At 45.0% G+C, this 16931-nt stretch overlaps 1 protein-coding gene across 2 annotated transcripts in view; it reads left to right on the top strand.

The window, feature by feature from the left end:
* Nucleotides 1–10930: 10930 nt before the first annotated feature.
* HECTD4 (HECT domain E3 ubiquitin protein ligase 4) overlaps nucleotides 10931–16931 on the top strand; it is a 121546-nt gene continuing 115545 nt past the window's right edge. For both annotated transcript variants that reach the window (XM_073313568.1, XM_073313567.1), the window contains exon 1: nucleotides 10931–11367. In XM_073313568.1, the coding sequence (XP_073169669.1) occupies nucleotides 11206–11367 (162 nt within the window). In that variant the 5' untranslated portion in view covers nucleotides 10931–11205. The remainder of the gene's footprint in view (nucleotides 11368–16931) is intronic.

Here is a 16931-nt window from a genome sequence, read left to right as displayed (position 1 = left end):
AATAAACCTTTGTTCTAAAATACAACTGATATGAGCACACCAGACTATGTATGTTTTCCTTATTCTGTTTTTTCATTTAATTCTGATAGTTACCCCATTCAGTTCAATTCAGGAAGACTTTATTGGTGTGATGAGCTATACAAGTGGTGCCAAAGTGACAGACCCCTCCAGTACTTATCAGAGGGAGGTGCAAACCACTCAGAATGGATTTTTTTTTTATATGTAGGTACAACCGACCAAGGTTTTGGGGGGGTTGTCCATTCCAAAGGCCAACCCACTCCAATGAGGGAAAAAACAACTTTCGCCAAGCTGTTTCTCCTAGAATTTTTATTTACAGTCCTTAGAGTTCCTAGCTGGAAGGAAAAAGGCAAAACAATATATTTTTTAAACAGCAGGAAAGAGGAAAGCCACAAAACAACTCAGCTCTTCTGTTCCTGCTTATGGAATGCTACCTCCTCACAGGCTCTCCTCCTCTCACAACCAGGCAGCTGCTTTTATAGAGCTTCTTGGTTTAATTCAGAAATGGGCCAGTTCCAGCAAATCTGGGACACCCCTGCAAAACCATTTATCAGATCCTCCCAGCTGTAAGACCCAAGATTCAAAACACTGACCTCCTCTAAGATGCAACCATACCACACCCTGCTTTGCTCTGCCGGCAGAGAGGTTCAGACCTACTTGGAAAAAGGCAACAAAGGATTCAGCAGCGGCATATGGGTTTGTTAATCTAACAGTGTTTCTGTTAAACTGAAGGAAGAGAACTGTGTGATGTTCTCTAGCAAGGGCCATGACAAACACCTTATCTACACTGGCATTTTCCTCAAAATCCCCCTTGCCACCACTTTGCCACCACCAGTGGTAGCAAGAATGGGAGCATTAGTGTAGGGTAGACATGAGCATTTTTACCCCTGTGTTATGTACACCTGCCATGAGCAAGGTTTGATGATATGGTAATAAAAAAAAAATCCTATATCCAATTTTGTCTCAGGCTCATGTCTTTGCTATAACTGGTGGAGCGGAATGAAGGGTGGTATACCAGTGGGAAATTTGAAGAAAAATGTAGACCTGGTTGATTATTTTGCAACTGAATGTTTTTCCATCAGAAAATGCCTACTTGTCGAAATCAAAACATTCTGTGTTAATGTGGCCAATTCAGATTAAATTTCTTATAAGAAAACAGAAACAATGAGTTTTGATAAGGTTGAAATGGAAGGTTTCAAAATACCTTTTAGTTCAAAGATGGACTTTATATAAAAAATTATACTATAAAATATAAAATCAAATACAATAATACAATATAAAATAAAAGTAACAAAAATATATATGTAAAATTAAAAATAATATCGTACTTAAGAAAAAGTCAGAATCGAAATATTTCAATTGACCTGAAACATTTTTTCATGAAAATTTTACCTAGTGGGAAATTTTGGCTTTTTGTTCTGATTCAAAACAATTTTTTCCCCAAAAAATGTTGGAATTTCCCATGGATCAGAAATTCCAGTTCCCGACAGTTCCAATGGAAAAAAATTCAGTTGTAAAAATGTTGACCAGGTCTACACCAGTATACCAGTGTAGACACAAGCAGAGGGGGAAAGGAGAGGTCCTGACTTTCCTGAAGGCTCCAGCTGCTGGTACCACATACTGCTCATTCAGCTCAAAACTCCTTGTACTCAAAACCAGGAGTGGGCAAACTTTTTGGCCTAAGGACCACATTGGGGTTGTGAAACGGTAGGGAAGGCTGTGCCCCCGCAAACAGCCTGGCCCTTGCCCCCTATCCACCCCCTTCCACTTCCTGCCCCCCTCAGAATCCCTGACCCATCCAACTCCCCCGCTCCTTGTCCCCTGACCGCCCCCTCCCGGGACCTCCCACTCCAACTGCCCCCCCAGGACCCCACCCCTTATCCAACCCCCGCCTGCTCCCTGTCCCCTGACTGCCCCGACCCCTATCCACACCCCTGCCCCCTGACAGGCCCCACTGGAACCCCTGACCATCCAACCCCCCCCCATTACTTGTCCCCTGACCGCCCCCTCCTGGAAGCACCCCCTCCAGGACTCCACCCCCATCCAATCCCCCCTGCTCCCTGTCCCCCCCCCCTTCCCAGGACCCCAGATCCCCAGGACCCCACTCCCTATCCAACCCCCCTGCTCCCTGTCTCCTGACCACCCCCCCCAAACCTCCGTGCCATCCAACCACCCCCTGTCCCCTGACTGCCCCTTATCCAACCCCCCTGCTCCCTTACCAGGCCACTCAGAGCTTATTGGAAAGCCTGGGAGGTGGGCGGGCGCAAGGTGTGCTGCCCACACGGTGGTGTAGCTACAGGGGAGGGGGGACGGTGGGGGCAGGGCGGGGGGTGAGCCTCCCCGGCCAGGAGCTCAGGGGCCGGGCAGGATGGTCCCGTGGGCCAGATGTGGCCCACGGGCCATAGTTTGCCCATCTCTGCTCAAAACACATAGTGAAGCAAGCAAATGAAACAGAACACTAGTATTATAACTGGTCTTTGGTGGTGTGGACATCCTCCTGTTCCCCCAGGACCTCTGGCTGTAGGTTTGAAAGCTTGTTAGAACTTGCCCTGACTGAGCATCTGAGTGAACATAATGAGTCAGCCACAAACCCTGGCAGGTCACTGCACTCTTCACCTGCAGGAGAGTTAGATAGATAGGGAGTTAACATCCTGTTTGCCTGTTTTCAGGCAGTGCCTCTACACCCAGTCACAGAGGCATCATGAAATTGGCTAATAAGCCTAATTTTCTGCATGGTGTGGCGGATGTGACTTTGACACTGCAATTTCCCATGAAATACAAAGGACAACTAAAGCATCTCTGTCCTTTGCCATTTAAGATTATATCATGCAGAGAGACAAGCTTGTATTTAACAGGTGTTCAGGTTCAGAAAGGTTGGGGGAGTTTTAATGTATTTAACTGATTTGCACGAGAAGACTTTCTTAGAATTTCTTAGGCATCAGAGAAAACAGATCTAAAAGCCATTACTTAGAGCTGGTCTACATGCAAAAATTGCACAAGTTTAACTGAATGCAAAGACAAGGTGTTAGATAACAGATACAGTATTACAATGATTGACATTCTAGATGTCTTCCACTTAGAACAAAATATATCTATGAAGAACAAAGGTAATGATCCTAGAAAAATGGAGAGATTATCTCGTGCAAACAAGCATTGGAATTCTCTCCTGTCTGCAACACAGAGGCTTTTATGTTGTCAGTTAACATTTCCACCAATCAATGAGGATAATTAGAGAAATACGAATGTGGAAAACGGAATTATTTCTTGAGATACTAACAGAAGATCAGCATATGTTGCTGTTTTCTTTCCAAGAAATTTATATAACACTTAATACAAAATAAGCACCAAATATGAACCCACAGATATTTCTAGTGGAAGATTCACTTTGGATTTGTGTCCAAATATTAAACCCTGCCTATAAGCAGACCTTTTTAGCATCATACCAATGTATGCCAGCATTGCCAAGTAGTCCTTTTCTTACTCTACAAGAGGAAGGAAACTGTGCAGATTTTGCAACATACATGGATTTAACCAAACAATATTTTTGCAATTGATTCCTGAAAACTTCAATTTATATCCCTCTCAGATCTCAACCAAGCTAGAATGGATCTTTAGAGCACAGACATAACAAGGTTTTGCAATAAAGAAACCATGAAGTGTCATATAATAGTGGCCTGAGCAATAATGAGAATGAACAGAGTGCCTTCCCCTTGCTATAATTGTTTTTGATGATATCAGGCAGAATGTTGCGGGAGAATCTGTAGGATTTTTTTTTTTCATTCCACTGCACCAGTTTTACAGGAAGGCTGAATTTTAAACTGCATCAAATAATAGTTATTTAGAATCTACCTATTTTGGGATATTAATAAGAAGCCTTCAGGGACATTAGAAATTTTGAAATTCATGCCATATTTTAAGGGATCTGTTCATCTCCCAAGCACCCCTCCTCACCAACAGGTGGCATTTAAACACCTCTCTCCTTAAAAGGGCCATTTTAGTTGAATTCTTGAATGTGAAAATTGCAGATGATAATAAAAAAGGCAATGTTAAACACCTTCTTTCTCACATTCTAGCTGGGTTACACTTGTAAAATGCAATGCCACAGTTTTATTATAGCACTAAAATATACTAGCTTCCAGTTCCTCTCACGTTTAACTCTGTGTCAAATACACATTTCATTAAAATGTTTGCCAGGAAGATTGTTCATTACTAAAGTTTTCTATAAGAAACTGTTCTCGCTTCTTTTAATATCTCTTTCTGTCTTTTTCCCCCTTTCTCAAACATATCCTGTTACCAAACAAAGTGTTACCCAGAGATTATCATTACTCAATCCGAATGAAAGAGATGTTACTTTTTTTCTCACTGCAGTTATGTGAGAGAAGTTTGAAACTATTTTTTCACTATTAATTTTGTCCCTTCTTCCTTGTTAAATACTGATTTACGCACCCTCTATGTTTTGAATGAAGCAAAAATTTACAAGGCTGTATTTGTTTAATTTGTTGAACAGTTGCTTCAATTCATGTGACACCTTATCATGAAAACACAGTCTTTCTTGAGTAGCAGTGTTATTAATGATGGCAGTATGCTCTATGAATAATATTTACGAGGTACCTACTGCTGAAGAGCAAGGAGGTAGAGCACTAAACACCATTTACTTCAGCTCAGATAAAATAGCAACTATTCACAACTTTTCTTGTGAACATATTTTAATACCACAATGGTACATTTAAAAGCAAAAACACTCAGAATCCAAAGTATTTTCATCATGTTAGAACAATTTTATAACTGTGGGCCAAGACAATGTTCCTTTAAAGGAAGTTATAAAATAAGCAAAGAGTGAGTTTCAGGTGAGAGCGGTGAGGTTCCATGTTCAGCTCACCAGAAGGCCATGTGGGCCATGAAGGTGATGGGCGCCACATACACATTGCACATCCGCTTATGGGACTGGGGACTCTGCTGCTTGGCTAACTTCATTCCAGAACCTGGCTCCCGGGGCAGACACAACTACAACTAAAGAAACTCCAAGAGACAGTTTTTTCTGAGGTTCTTTTATAGCAGTGGTTCTCAAACTTTTGTACTGGTGACCCCTTTCACACAGCAAGCCTCTGAGTACGACCCCCCTTATAAATTAAAAACACTTTTTTATATATTTAACACCATTATAAATGCTGGAGGCGAAGCGGGGTTTGGAGTGGAGGCTGACAGCTCATGACCCCCTGAGGGGTCCCGTCCCCCAGTTTGAGAACCCCTGTTTTATGGAAATAAAGATAAAGCAGGCAGGTGGGTGACCAAGCAGATCAGAAACAATTAAATCAATAAAATCATTCTGACTTTTTGCACAAGTCTACTAGTGGATTTTGGTGAATTCCACCTAATATTTGAAGTTTTATTTCTCCCACCCATGGAAATAGTTGAAATACCAGGTTTCATCATGATCCATTGAAGGCATTATGCTAGTCACTCCTTTCTTGGTGAATTTTCCCCTCGCTGACACATTGACTAAGACAAGCTACTGGTTTTCCTTTTCCTCACAGCAGGTTGGGGGCTTAGTGGCGGTCAAAGAATGAAAGGGAGGGTTAGGCTATGATGTCACAACTCATTATGTAAGCTTGGGGCGGATGTCCAGTGTAGGGAATTGATATGGTGATCAGATAAAATGGATTGGGATGACAAGATTCAAGGTTCCTATGACTGGTATAACAGAGAGCCAACCCTCCCTCCTTTATAGTTTCCCTTAACCCTCCTTCAAGGTGGGATGGCAAGGTCCCATGAGTGGACTGGCTAGGAACCAGGATGGGTAAGGGGGAAGGCTGCAAGCAGCCCCCCAAGTAAATATAAATGATTGTGGAATTACCTGCACTGTACAATTTTATCTGCCAAATACTCCCAGACATTTAAGAATAAGTTACAGCCGAATGAAACCACATCCAATGTCTTCTGTCCTTCACACGGCATAGCCGGACAATGATACTTATGTAAAATAATCCCTCTTCCCACCCTATCTAGGAATGAGAGACAGCAAGGATATCAGAACACAAGAAGAACATAATCTTAAATTTACTAACAATTGTTTATTAATTTGCAATTAGGCAGAACTGCACTAACAAAGGATAAATTACCCGTACTTACTGCTATATATTAATTCAATAACTGATAGTTAACCAGATAGCTCTTTGCACATTCTATTAAACCAAGCTCTCCACAAAGATTAAATATAATGATGAATGGCAACAACCCCTAGTGTTCATGTGGCAAAGTATTGAGTCAAATTTCACTAAAGGGGATTTCTAAAATTTCTGCACTGTGCAGGGTTGCCAGTTTTGGTTGGACATATTCCTGGAGGTTTTCGCATATAACATAATCTTTAATTAAAGATTAATCTTTAATTCCTGGAGACTCCAGGACAATCCTGGAGGGTTGGCAACCCTAGCACTGTCTCCCATTTACAGTTAAGTGGCGTTTTAGTGACCAAACTGCAGGTCAGGTTACTTACCTCTTGCAGAGATTCACAACATCTGACTGTCTGGAGACTGGCCCATTGTAGGGACGGAAATCTGGAGCCTGAGCAGCTGCTTATCTGGAAGCTTGGAGCTGTGAAGTCTATGGACTGGAAGTGCAGTGAGCACCTGACTGCTCTCCCCAGTCAGTTGTGAAGACAGTGCATGGGAATCAGCTGTTATAGGATGTGGCTGCCCAACTTCTCCATGGCTTGGGTTGCTGTGACGATATCAGGCTCACATGTAAGTCCCTCTAATGACTCCCAGTCAGCTTCTGGTTACAATTTAATGCCTTGGGCCTAATTTTCAAGGCAACTAATGGATCAAGCCCCAGCTACATTAAAGAACAAATTTCAATATATAAAACACAGTGAGCACCTCCGGCAAAATGCAGATCACAAGGCACAGAATTAAGCCTGTGAGAGCTGCGGACAAAGCATTCTAAGTCTAGGGGATCCAGCTACAGAACAGTCTTCCAGAAGAAATAAGGTGAATCTAGTCAGCCCGGTTTTGGGAAACATTACAAAAGCTTCCTTTTTCAGGAAGCTCTTCCACCATAAGTGATGCTCACAATACAAACATCCTCTCCTAGTCCCATTCCCAACCCCCACTAAAAGAATTATGTATATATGTAAATGATACCTCAAGCAGAGTTTAGATCCCAAGAAGGGAGACGTGTCAGAGATTCCATGAAGTCTGCTAGGAACCTCACTATTGCTATGGAAAGCACTCAGACACTCACTTGATGGGTGGAAGCGTATGCAGGTAAGCTAGATAGGCAGCCGTCATTAGTTCTTCCAATGTTATTTCCACTACAATATACGCATACTTATTTTTATGATCGCTTCCTTTGTTCCTATCTTATAGAAATTAATGAAAAAAGTAAAACTCCCACACCTGGTCACAAAACACTCGGCCCAGTTACTATTTTGTAACCAAACTCTGTGAATTAAACTAACCTCAGCAGCTTCTCTATTTCTCCAGGGAGATGCTGTTGGAGCAGCTTGTTTAATCAGCCAGGATGCAGTTGCCAGCCCCCAACTGCCATAGACTCTTCACAACATTCCACCACTTCTTACTGTCTGAGGTGCTCCAGCGTGGTGATCAGGTGACCTAATGGATACGTTCCATGGGGAAAAGAAAAGGAGGACTTGTGGCACCTTAGAGACTAACCAATTTATTTGAGCATAAGCTTTCGTGAGCTACAGCTCACTTCATCGGACGCTGTAGCTCACGAAAGCTCATGCTCAAATAAATTGGTTAGTCTCTAAGGTGCCACAAGTCCTCCTTTTCTTTTTGCGAATACAGACTAACACGGCTGTTACTCTGAAACATTCCACTGTGGTCACTGTTTTCTTTGTTTTGCATTGATCAAACATACAACTATCTTCTACGAATCTATGAACTACTATTCCTAATTGTCACAAAACCTTCTTATTCCAACATTCCATACTTTTCCCTTTTAAAAAGGATTCCCTGAATGACAATTCGTTTTCAACTACCACAAAACCTTCCAGTTCCAACTTTCTGCATGTGCAGTGCAGAGGAAAAGAAAATCCCTTTCTATATCAACACATTACTCCTGCAGCAGCCTCTTCTACTCCCCTATCTTGAGCAGATATGTGGCAGTGGTGTGATCTGAAATATTGTACATCTGTGGTTATCAAGCTTTTACACGGTCAGTGTCCAACTGTTGGATTGAATCTGTAAACCCTTTACAGAGCTCAAGGACAAGCCGTGTTCAACCCAGGTGGCTTGTGTATCGTAATGGTGTACACCATCCCCCAGCCTCATGGAACTCATAGGTATAGAGCGGTTTTATTTTGTGCTGAGCTAGAAGAGCTGATCATTTAAGTGGAGAGAGGCCTGTAATTCTGAAGCCCACTCCTCAGGTTTATATATACACAGCAGAACCTCACTAATTTGTACTATGCTAATCTGATATATTACAATTCCCACACAGATCGCAGCTGTCTCCCTCATCTCTCAGCAAAGATGTGGATAAGCCTCATATTACTATGGCTTCAAGATTTTTGAAAATAAAATACCACAGAACATTTACTATGATGCAAGCAATAGTATACTTACAATCATGGCTGTTTTCAGAGTAGCAGCCGTGTTAGTCTGTATCCACAAAAAGAAAAGGAGGACTTGAGGCACTTTAGAGACTAACAAATTTATTTGAGCATAAGCTTTCATGAGCTACAGCTCACTTCATCGGATGCATGCAGTGGAAAATACAGTGGGGAGATTTTATATACACAGAGAACATGAAACAATGGGTGTTACCATACACACTGTAACAAGAGTGATCAGGTAAGGTGAGCTATTACCAGCAGGAGAGAAAAAAAACCTTTTGCAGTGATAATCGAGGTGGGCCATTTCCAGCCGTTGACAAGAACGTCTGAGGAACAGTGGGGGCGGGGGGGAATAAACATGGGGAAATAGTTTTACTTTGCGTAATGACCCATCCACTCCCAGTCTTTATTCAAGCCTAAATTAATGGTGTTCAGTTTGCAAATTAATTCCAATTCAGCAGTCTCTCATTGGAGTCTGTTTTTGAAGTTTTTTTGTTGAAGAATTGCAACTTTTAGGTCTGTAATCGAGTGACCAGAGAGATTGAAGTGTTCTCCAACTGGTTTATGAATGTTAGAATTCTTGATGTCTGATTTGGGTCCATTTATTCTTTTACGTAGAGACTCTCCAGTTTGACCAACGTACATGGCAGAGGGGCATTGCTGGCACGATTGCATATATCACGTTGGTGGATGTGCAGGTGAACGAGCCTCTGATAGTGTGGCTCATGTGATTAGGCCCCGTGATGGTGTATATGTGCACATCTGTGCAGACACCTGCACATCTGCCTCTACATTTTTTGGTGTGCATGTCTGCACACAGGTCTCTGAACTGGCACTGAGAGAGGGTTGAAGCAGTTAAGGGTGGGATTTGATGGGAGCTGTATTGGTTATAGGACTGGTGATGAAATTATGTTTGGTCGGGTAAAAGGAAGAAGCGCTTCACCTTGGGTCAGTTTTTACTTTGGACCCCGCTATATCCTTCTCCTTTTAAATGTATGTCAAAAGTGCCAGTGTTGGGAAGGTGCCCTTTGGTGTGGAATAAAATCAAAATAAATCAGATAAATGTGGGCCTGTCTGCACGGGTGTGCACCGAGGACCCTAGGTGACAGACCCTGGGAGCCCTGTAATGAGGGACGGGAGGCTATGGGAAGAAGGGGAAAGTGAGTCACAGAGAAAGCAGGTGGAACTAAGGGGGAGGCAGGAAGCTCAGGCTAGGAGGGGTCACAGAGCCATGGTGAGGAGGAATAAATGGGACCCAGACTTGTAGGGGCCAGGGAGCTGGGGGAGGGGGGGCACCAGGATGGCACAGGCATGGGAGGGAGAGGACAAAGTGGGGTAGGCAGGGAGTCGGAGGGAGGAGGGGCAGGCGAGAAGTCGTGGGGGGGGCGGAGTGGGTGAGGCAGGAAGCGGAGTGGGACAAGCGGGGAACCTGGGGGGGGGGGAAGGAGCGGAGTGGGGCAGGCGGGGAACCGGGGGGGGGGGAGCGGAGTGGGAGCAAGCAAGGAACGGGGGGGGGAGGGGGGAGCGGAGTGGGGTAGGGGAAGAGCGGGGAAGTGGAGCGGAACAAGCGGGGAGCCGGGTGGGGGGGAAGCGGAGCGGAACAAGGGGGGAGCCGGGTGGGGCAGGGGAGGAGCGAGGAAGCTGAGCGGAACAAGCGGGGAGCCGGGTTGGGGGGAAGCGGAGAAGCGGAGGGAACAAGCGGGGAGCCGGGTGGGGGGGAAGCGGAGAGGGGCAGAGGAGGAGCGGAACAAGCGGGGAGCCGGGGGAGGGCGAGGAAGCGGAGGAGCGGAACGAGCGGGGAAGCGGAGCGGAACAAGCGGGGAGCGGGGAAGCGGAGCGGAACAAGCGGGGAGCCGGGGGGGTGCTGGGGGGGGAGCGGGGAAGCGGAGCGGAACAAGCGGGGAGCCGGGGGGTGCTGGGGGGGGAGCGGGGAAGCGGAGCGGAACAAGCGGGGAGCCGGGGGAGGTGCTGGGGGGGAGCGGGGAAGCGGAGCGGAACAAGCGGGGAGCCTGGGGGGGAGCGGGGAAGCGGAGCGGAACAAGCGGGGAGCCGTGGGCGGGAAGCGGAGCGGAACAAGCGGGGAGCTGGTGAGGGGGAAGCGGAGCGGAACAAGCGAGGGGCCGGCAGGGGCAGAGCTGTCGGGGCAGCCGGGGGGGGACAAGGAGGAATAAGGGGGGGGTGTCTTCTAGGAGGAGACGGCAAAGCAGGGGGTCCGCCGCACGCCTGAGGGGCGGAGCTCTCGGGGGGCGGGGCCGCCGGGCCGGGGGCGGGGCCTTGGCGCGGGGGGCGGGGCGCTGGGGAGCCGCGGGGGGGGGGGGGTGTATTGTTCCCGGCGCGGGGCATGCCGGGCCCGCCGCAGCCCGCAACATGGCGTCGTGCTGTCACCTGTGTGTGTGAGGAGGGGAGCAGGAGCTGGACGCTGCGCCCCGGGCACGGCCGCCGCTAGAGAGCCCCGCGGCCCCGCTTCCCCTCAGGGACCCCCGGCGCCCAGCTCCCTCCCGCCAGCGCGCCAGGGACCCCTCTCCCTCCCCTCCCCTCCCCACCTCCCCCCGCCATGCGGGGGTAGCGGGGCCCGCCTCGCTTCTGCCCCAGGGTCGCCCGGTGCCAGCCCCATGGGGTCCCCGGCGGCCGCCGCGGCTGCGGACTCGGCCCAGTGGCTCTCGGTGAAGGAGGAGACCATCTTCCTACACGACGGGCTGATCCGGGTCACCGACCTGGCCGAGCTGCCCAGCGAGATCGTCGGGGTGGCCGAGCCCGGGGACACCGAGCTGGAGGTGAGGCCCCCCCTCCGCGCCCCCACCACACACCCCTGCCGGGAGGGGGCTGCTCCATGGGGCAGGGCGGGGGCTGTTAGGGTGAGTGGGGGGGGGGTGAGGATGGAGAGGAGAAGGCTGCCCAGCGAGGGCTTGGGGGGACTGGGCGAGGATGGAGGTGGTGGGAATCCAGGTGAGGAGGGTGGTGATAATGAGGGGCAAGGATGAATGACACAGGGAGGGTGGAGGTTTGGGGAGGCTGGGATGGAGAATGGTGGATGTGAGGAGGTGATAGATGATTTTGCGGGGGTGGGGGTACTAAATCCAGAGATCTAAGTGGCCCAGGGTATTGATCAGTCCCTAACTAATGGTGACGGGGATGGAGAGGGAATGTTGATGGAGGGTGAAGGATTGAATCAAAATCTCCTTGTTATGGGTAGGGTTAAAAAAAAAAAATCTGTGTATTCTAGAACAGGCTTTGACATATTGATTTTTATTTATGGTTTTATCTTGATTTTAATGGTTGTTTTTGTATGGTTAGTAATTAAATCTATTTGTCTTATTGCAAAGCATCTGGGATACTTGGTTATCTAGGTGCAGTATTTAGGCTGTGGTAATGATTATTATTAAAAAGCAAGAGGAACAGCTGGGTTCTTCATCACAGTTTCTGCCCCTCCCACAAATGTTGGTAGCTCTGGTGGAAGGCGAATTGTGCATCTGTGTGTATTTATGTATTATGTACAATAGGTTTTTTTTTCCCAGTGGTGTTTCCTGTGACTGTGTGTAGATTGCATCTATTCGGTAGGCTGTATATTTTGCTGTATGTCTCTCTTCTTCTCCTCACTCTGTCACCCCACCCTCTCTCCCAGGCAGTGTAGCTTGCAATGACACAGGGTCTTTGTCAGAGAAGCAGAGTGGTGTTATCTAAGTGGGGATGGTTCAGCAGCTTTATCTATGTACTGTGTTAGGTCAAAGGCATTTATTTAGGCCACAACCCCTTTACTGAGGGTTTGGCTGCGTTCCAAGGTGTTGCCAAGAACCCACAAGCCACAGCAGGTGCAAAAGCCTGCAGTCTTGACAAAATCACTGCTAGATTCTGGTGACAGGCAGCTAAATTTGCTGTTTATGAAAATTTCCTCCAGCATTATCTAAAAAAGGAAGGTTACTATTATTATTTATTATTATTTTGCTGAGTTTGACTCTTTCCTCATTGGGGGTGGGTCTTGGAGCATGGACTGGTTGTCATGAAATGGATATTGGCACAAGTCACCCACCATAAAAGGCTCTCCCTATTTGTGTGATATCTCCTGTTTGTTTATTTTTATATCTCTGTCTAAATGCCATGACTCCTCTCTTGTGATCTGAATCCACTTTGATTTTCAGTGAAAATGTATTCAGAAATTGATTTAAACCTCAGTATATACTTGTGGAAGTAGTAGTGAGCAAATCCTCTAATTACTGTACTAGAATGTCTCATGGGCAAGCTTAGATCTCTAGTGTGCTTGTTCCCCCATACAGGATTCCTGTTTTTTCTCTGATACACTCTTATTTTTACGATTTTACAAACTAGACCAGAAACTTGCTCCAAAATGAAACGTGACATGGAGGGCCTTAGTATTGGAACCTTATTTGTCTCTAAAACTTTAAATAACCCGCCCTAAAATTATTAGTAGGGGAGGAGTGGAGCAGAGCAGGAAATAAAGTTTAAGGCTATCCTGTCTTTATTACAGTTGTGTAAGGGGCTGTTAGCATGGTATGGGTGTGGTTTAAAACAACAACAACAACAAAAACCTTCTGAAATGGGAAGGCTAGAGTTTGAGTACTCTGTGTGCTTTCAGTATGAAACCTTAAAAATAGCAGTCTGTTATGATACCTTTGCTTGGTTGATTCGTAATCTTGAATTGCGGAGCATTGAGACTCCAATATTTTGTGACACTGAAAATAGTTGGTTTCAGAGTAGCAGCCATGTTAGTTTGTTTCCGCAAAAAGAAAAGGAGGACTTGTGGCACATTAGAGACTAACAAATTTATTTGAGCATAAGCTTTTGTGAGCTACAGCTCACTTCATCGGATGCATGCAGTGGAAAAGTGGAAAATACAGTGGGGAGATTTATATACACAGAGAACGTGAAACAATGGGTGTTACTATACACACTGTAACGAGAGTGATCAGGTAAGGTGAGCTATTACCAACAGGAGAGAAAAAAAACCTTTTGTAGTGATAATCAAGGTGGGCCATTTCCAGCAGTTGACAAGAATGTCTGAGCAACAGTGTGGGGGGGGCGGGAGTGGGAATAAACATGGGGAAATAGTTTTACTTTGTGTAATGACCCATCCGCTCCCAGTCTTTATTCAAGCCTAAGTTAATTGTATCCAGTTTGCAAATTAATTCCAATTCAGCAGTCTCTCATTGGAGCCTGTTTCTGAAGCTTTTTTGTTGAAGAATTGCAACTTTTAGGTCTGTAATCGAGTGACCAGAGAGATTGAAGTGTTCTCCAACTGGTTTTTGAACGTTAGAATTCTTGACGTCTGATTTGTGTCCATTTATTCTTTTACGTAGAGACTGTCCAGTTTGGCCAATATACATGACAGAGGAGCATTGCTGGCACATGATGGCATATATCACATTGGTAGATGTGCAGGTGAACGAGCCTCTGATAGTGTGGCTGATGTGATTAGGCCCTGTGATGGTGTCCCCTGAATAGATATGTGGACGCAGTTGGCAACGGGCTTCGTTGCAAGGATAGGTTCCTGGGTTAGTGGTTCTGTTGTGTGGTGTGTGGTTGCAGGTGAGTATTTGCTTCAGGTTGGGGGGCTGTCTGTAAGCAAGGTCTGGCCTGTCTCCCAAGATCTGTGAGAGTGGTGGGTCGTCCTTCAGGATAGGTTATAGATCCTTGATGATGCGTTGGAGAGGTTGTAGTTGGGGACTGAAGGTGATGGCTAGTGGCATTCTGTTATTTTCTTTATTGGGTCTGTCCTGTAGTAGGTAACTTCTGGGTACTCTTCTGGCTCTGTCAATCTGTTTCTTCACTTCAGCAGGTGGGTATTGTGGTTGTAAGAATGCTTGATAGAGATCTTGTAGGTGTTTGTCTCTGTCGGAGGGGTTGGAGCAAATGCGGTTGTATCGTAGAGCTTGGCTGTAGACAATGGATCGTGTGGTATGGTCTGGATGAAAGCTGGAGGCATGTAGGTAGGCATAGCGGTCAGTAGGTTTCTGGTATAGGGAGGTGTTTATGTGACCATCACTTATTAGCACCGTAGTGTCCAGGAAGTGGATCTCTTGTGTGGACTGCTCCAGGCTGAGGTTGATGGTGGGATGGAAATAGTTGAAATCATGGTGGAATTCCTCAAGGGCTTATTTGCCAAGGGTCCAGATGATGAAGATGTCATCAATGTAGCGCAAGTAGAGTAGGGGACGAGAGCTGAGGAAGCGTTGTTCTAAGTCAGCCATAAAAATGTTGGCATACTGTGGGGCCATGCGGGTACCCATAGCAGTGCCACTGATTTGAAGGTATACATTGTCTCCAATGAGAGACTGCTGATTTGGAATTAATTTGCAAACCTGGATACAATTAACTTAGGCTTGAATAAAGACTGGGAGTGGATGGGTCATTACACAAAGTAAAACTATTTCCCCAAGTTTATATCCCCCCCACCCCCCGCTGTTCCTCAGACGTTCTTGTCAACTGCTGGAAATGGCCCACCTTGATTATTACTACAAAAGATTTTTTTTCTCTCCTGCTGGTAATAGCTCACCTTACCTGAAACAATGGGTGTTACCATACACACTGTAACAAGAGTGATCATGTTCTCTGTGTATATAAATCTCCCCATTATATTTTCCACTGAATGCATCTGATGAAGTGAGCTGTAGCTCACGAAAGCTTATGCTCAAATTTGTTAGTCTCTAAGGTGCCACAAGTCCTCCTTTTCTTTTTTTGAAAATAGTAGAAGACCTTAAAATGAAAAGATACCTCATTCTTAAAAATTGGATTAGTATAGTATGCAGACTTAAATGTGTCTGGCCTTGGGGTGTGCAGAATTTTGATCAGTTGAGATCTTAAGTGACTAGTAAAAATGTTCAGTACCTACCTACTATAAATTTTTGATACTTTGCATAAAACTTCTACTGTGCATTTTATACATAACTCTTATCCTTCCCTGGTAAACTGTACTGGATTTGTTCCAACAGTGAATATATTAAAATATTTCAATGCATGGCTATATATTCATCCAGTAGATTGAGCCATTGCTTTTCTGATTTGATGCATAATAAATAAATTTCAACTGTCCAAATACTCATCTGTTGTGAGATGTGACTGGGGTTAGGGAAGATATGTTGTTGCTGCTTTGATTAATTAACTTTTATTTATACTTTTAAACTTGGAAAAGGGCACTCACTTCTGGATGGAAGCTTGTTTGGTATGTACTCTTTAAATCTAAAACAATTATATAAATGAATGGATATCCCTAATTCTAGGAATCTCTGTATTTACCTGAGAGAGAATAACATCCAAATAAGTTACTTTGGTTTCTTCTGTATGTTTATTTGTAGTGCTTTAAAGTCTCATTCTCTTTTAAAACAAATGTAACAAGAAAATGGTTGACATAACACTAATATTATGACAAATTGATAATAAACAGGATATTTAAAGTTTAAACCTGACATTCCCACTCCTGTAAGATTTTGTTGGGTTTTTAAGTGGAAAGTTATGAAATGTTTACACTCATGAGGAGAAAATACGTTCTTGCAGCAGTGGTGCTGGAGCTGGGGGTGCTGCTGTACCCCCTGACAGTAGTAATAACAAACACCAAATACATGTTTTCCATCATCAGCACCTCTGCTATAAAAATTGTTCCAGCACTCCTGCCTTGCAGTATTTTTTAAAGATTAATTTCCAAATTTCAGTGTTTCAAAATAAGCAGTCTTTTAAACTTGTGTATCTGTGCACATGCAGAGTAAATATATGTACTATAAAAAGTCTAGGAGGACTTGTAGCACCTTAGAGACTAACAAATTTACTTGAGCATAAGCTTTCGTGAGCTGCAGCTCGCTTCATCGGATGCATTCAGTGGAAAATACAGTGGGGAGATTTATATACATAGAGAACATGAAACAATAGGTGTTACCATACACACTGTAACCAGAGTGATCACTTAAGATGAGCTATTACTAGCAGGAGAGAAGGGGGGGGAACCTTTTGTAGTGATAATCAAGGTGGGCCATTTTCAGAAGTTGAAAAGAACATCTGAGGAACAGTGGGAGTGGAGGGGGGATAAACATGGGGAAATAGTTTTACTTTGTGTAATGACACATCCACTCCCAATCTCTATTCAAGCCTAAGTTCATTGTATCCAGTTTGCAAATTAATTCCAATTCAGCAGTCTCTCCTTGGAGTCTGTTTTTGAAGTTTTTTTTGTTGAAGTAGTGCCACTTTTAGGTCTGTAATCGAGTGACCAGAGAGATTGAAGTGTTCTCCGACTGGTTTTTGAATGTTATAATTCTTGACGTCTGATTTGTGTCCATTTATTCTTTTATGTAGAGACTGTCCAGTCTGACCAATGTACATGGCAGAGGGGCATTGC

This window comes from Lepidochelys kempii, chromosome 15 (assembly GCF_965140265.1).
Source record: "Lepidochelys kempii isolate rLepKem1 chromosome 15, rLepKem1.hap2, whole genome shotgun sequence".
Taxonomy (NCBI): Eukaryota; Metazoa; Chordata; order Testudines; family Cheloniidae; genus Lepidochelys; species Lepidochelys kempii.
Note: the sequence above shows the minus strand (reverse complement) of the source record. Positions and strands in the feature narration are given on the sequence as shown.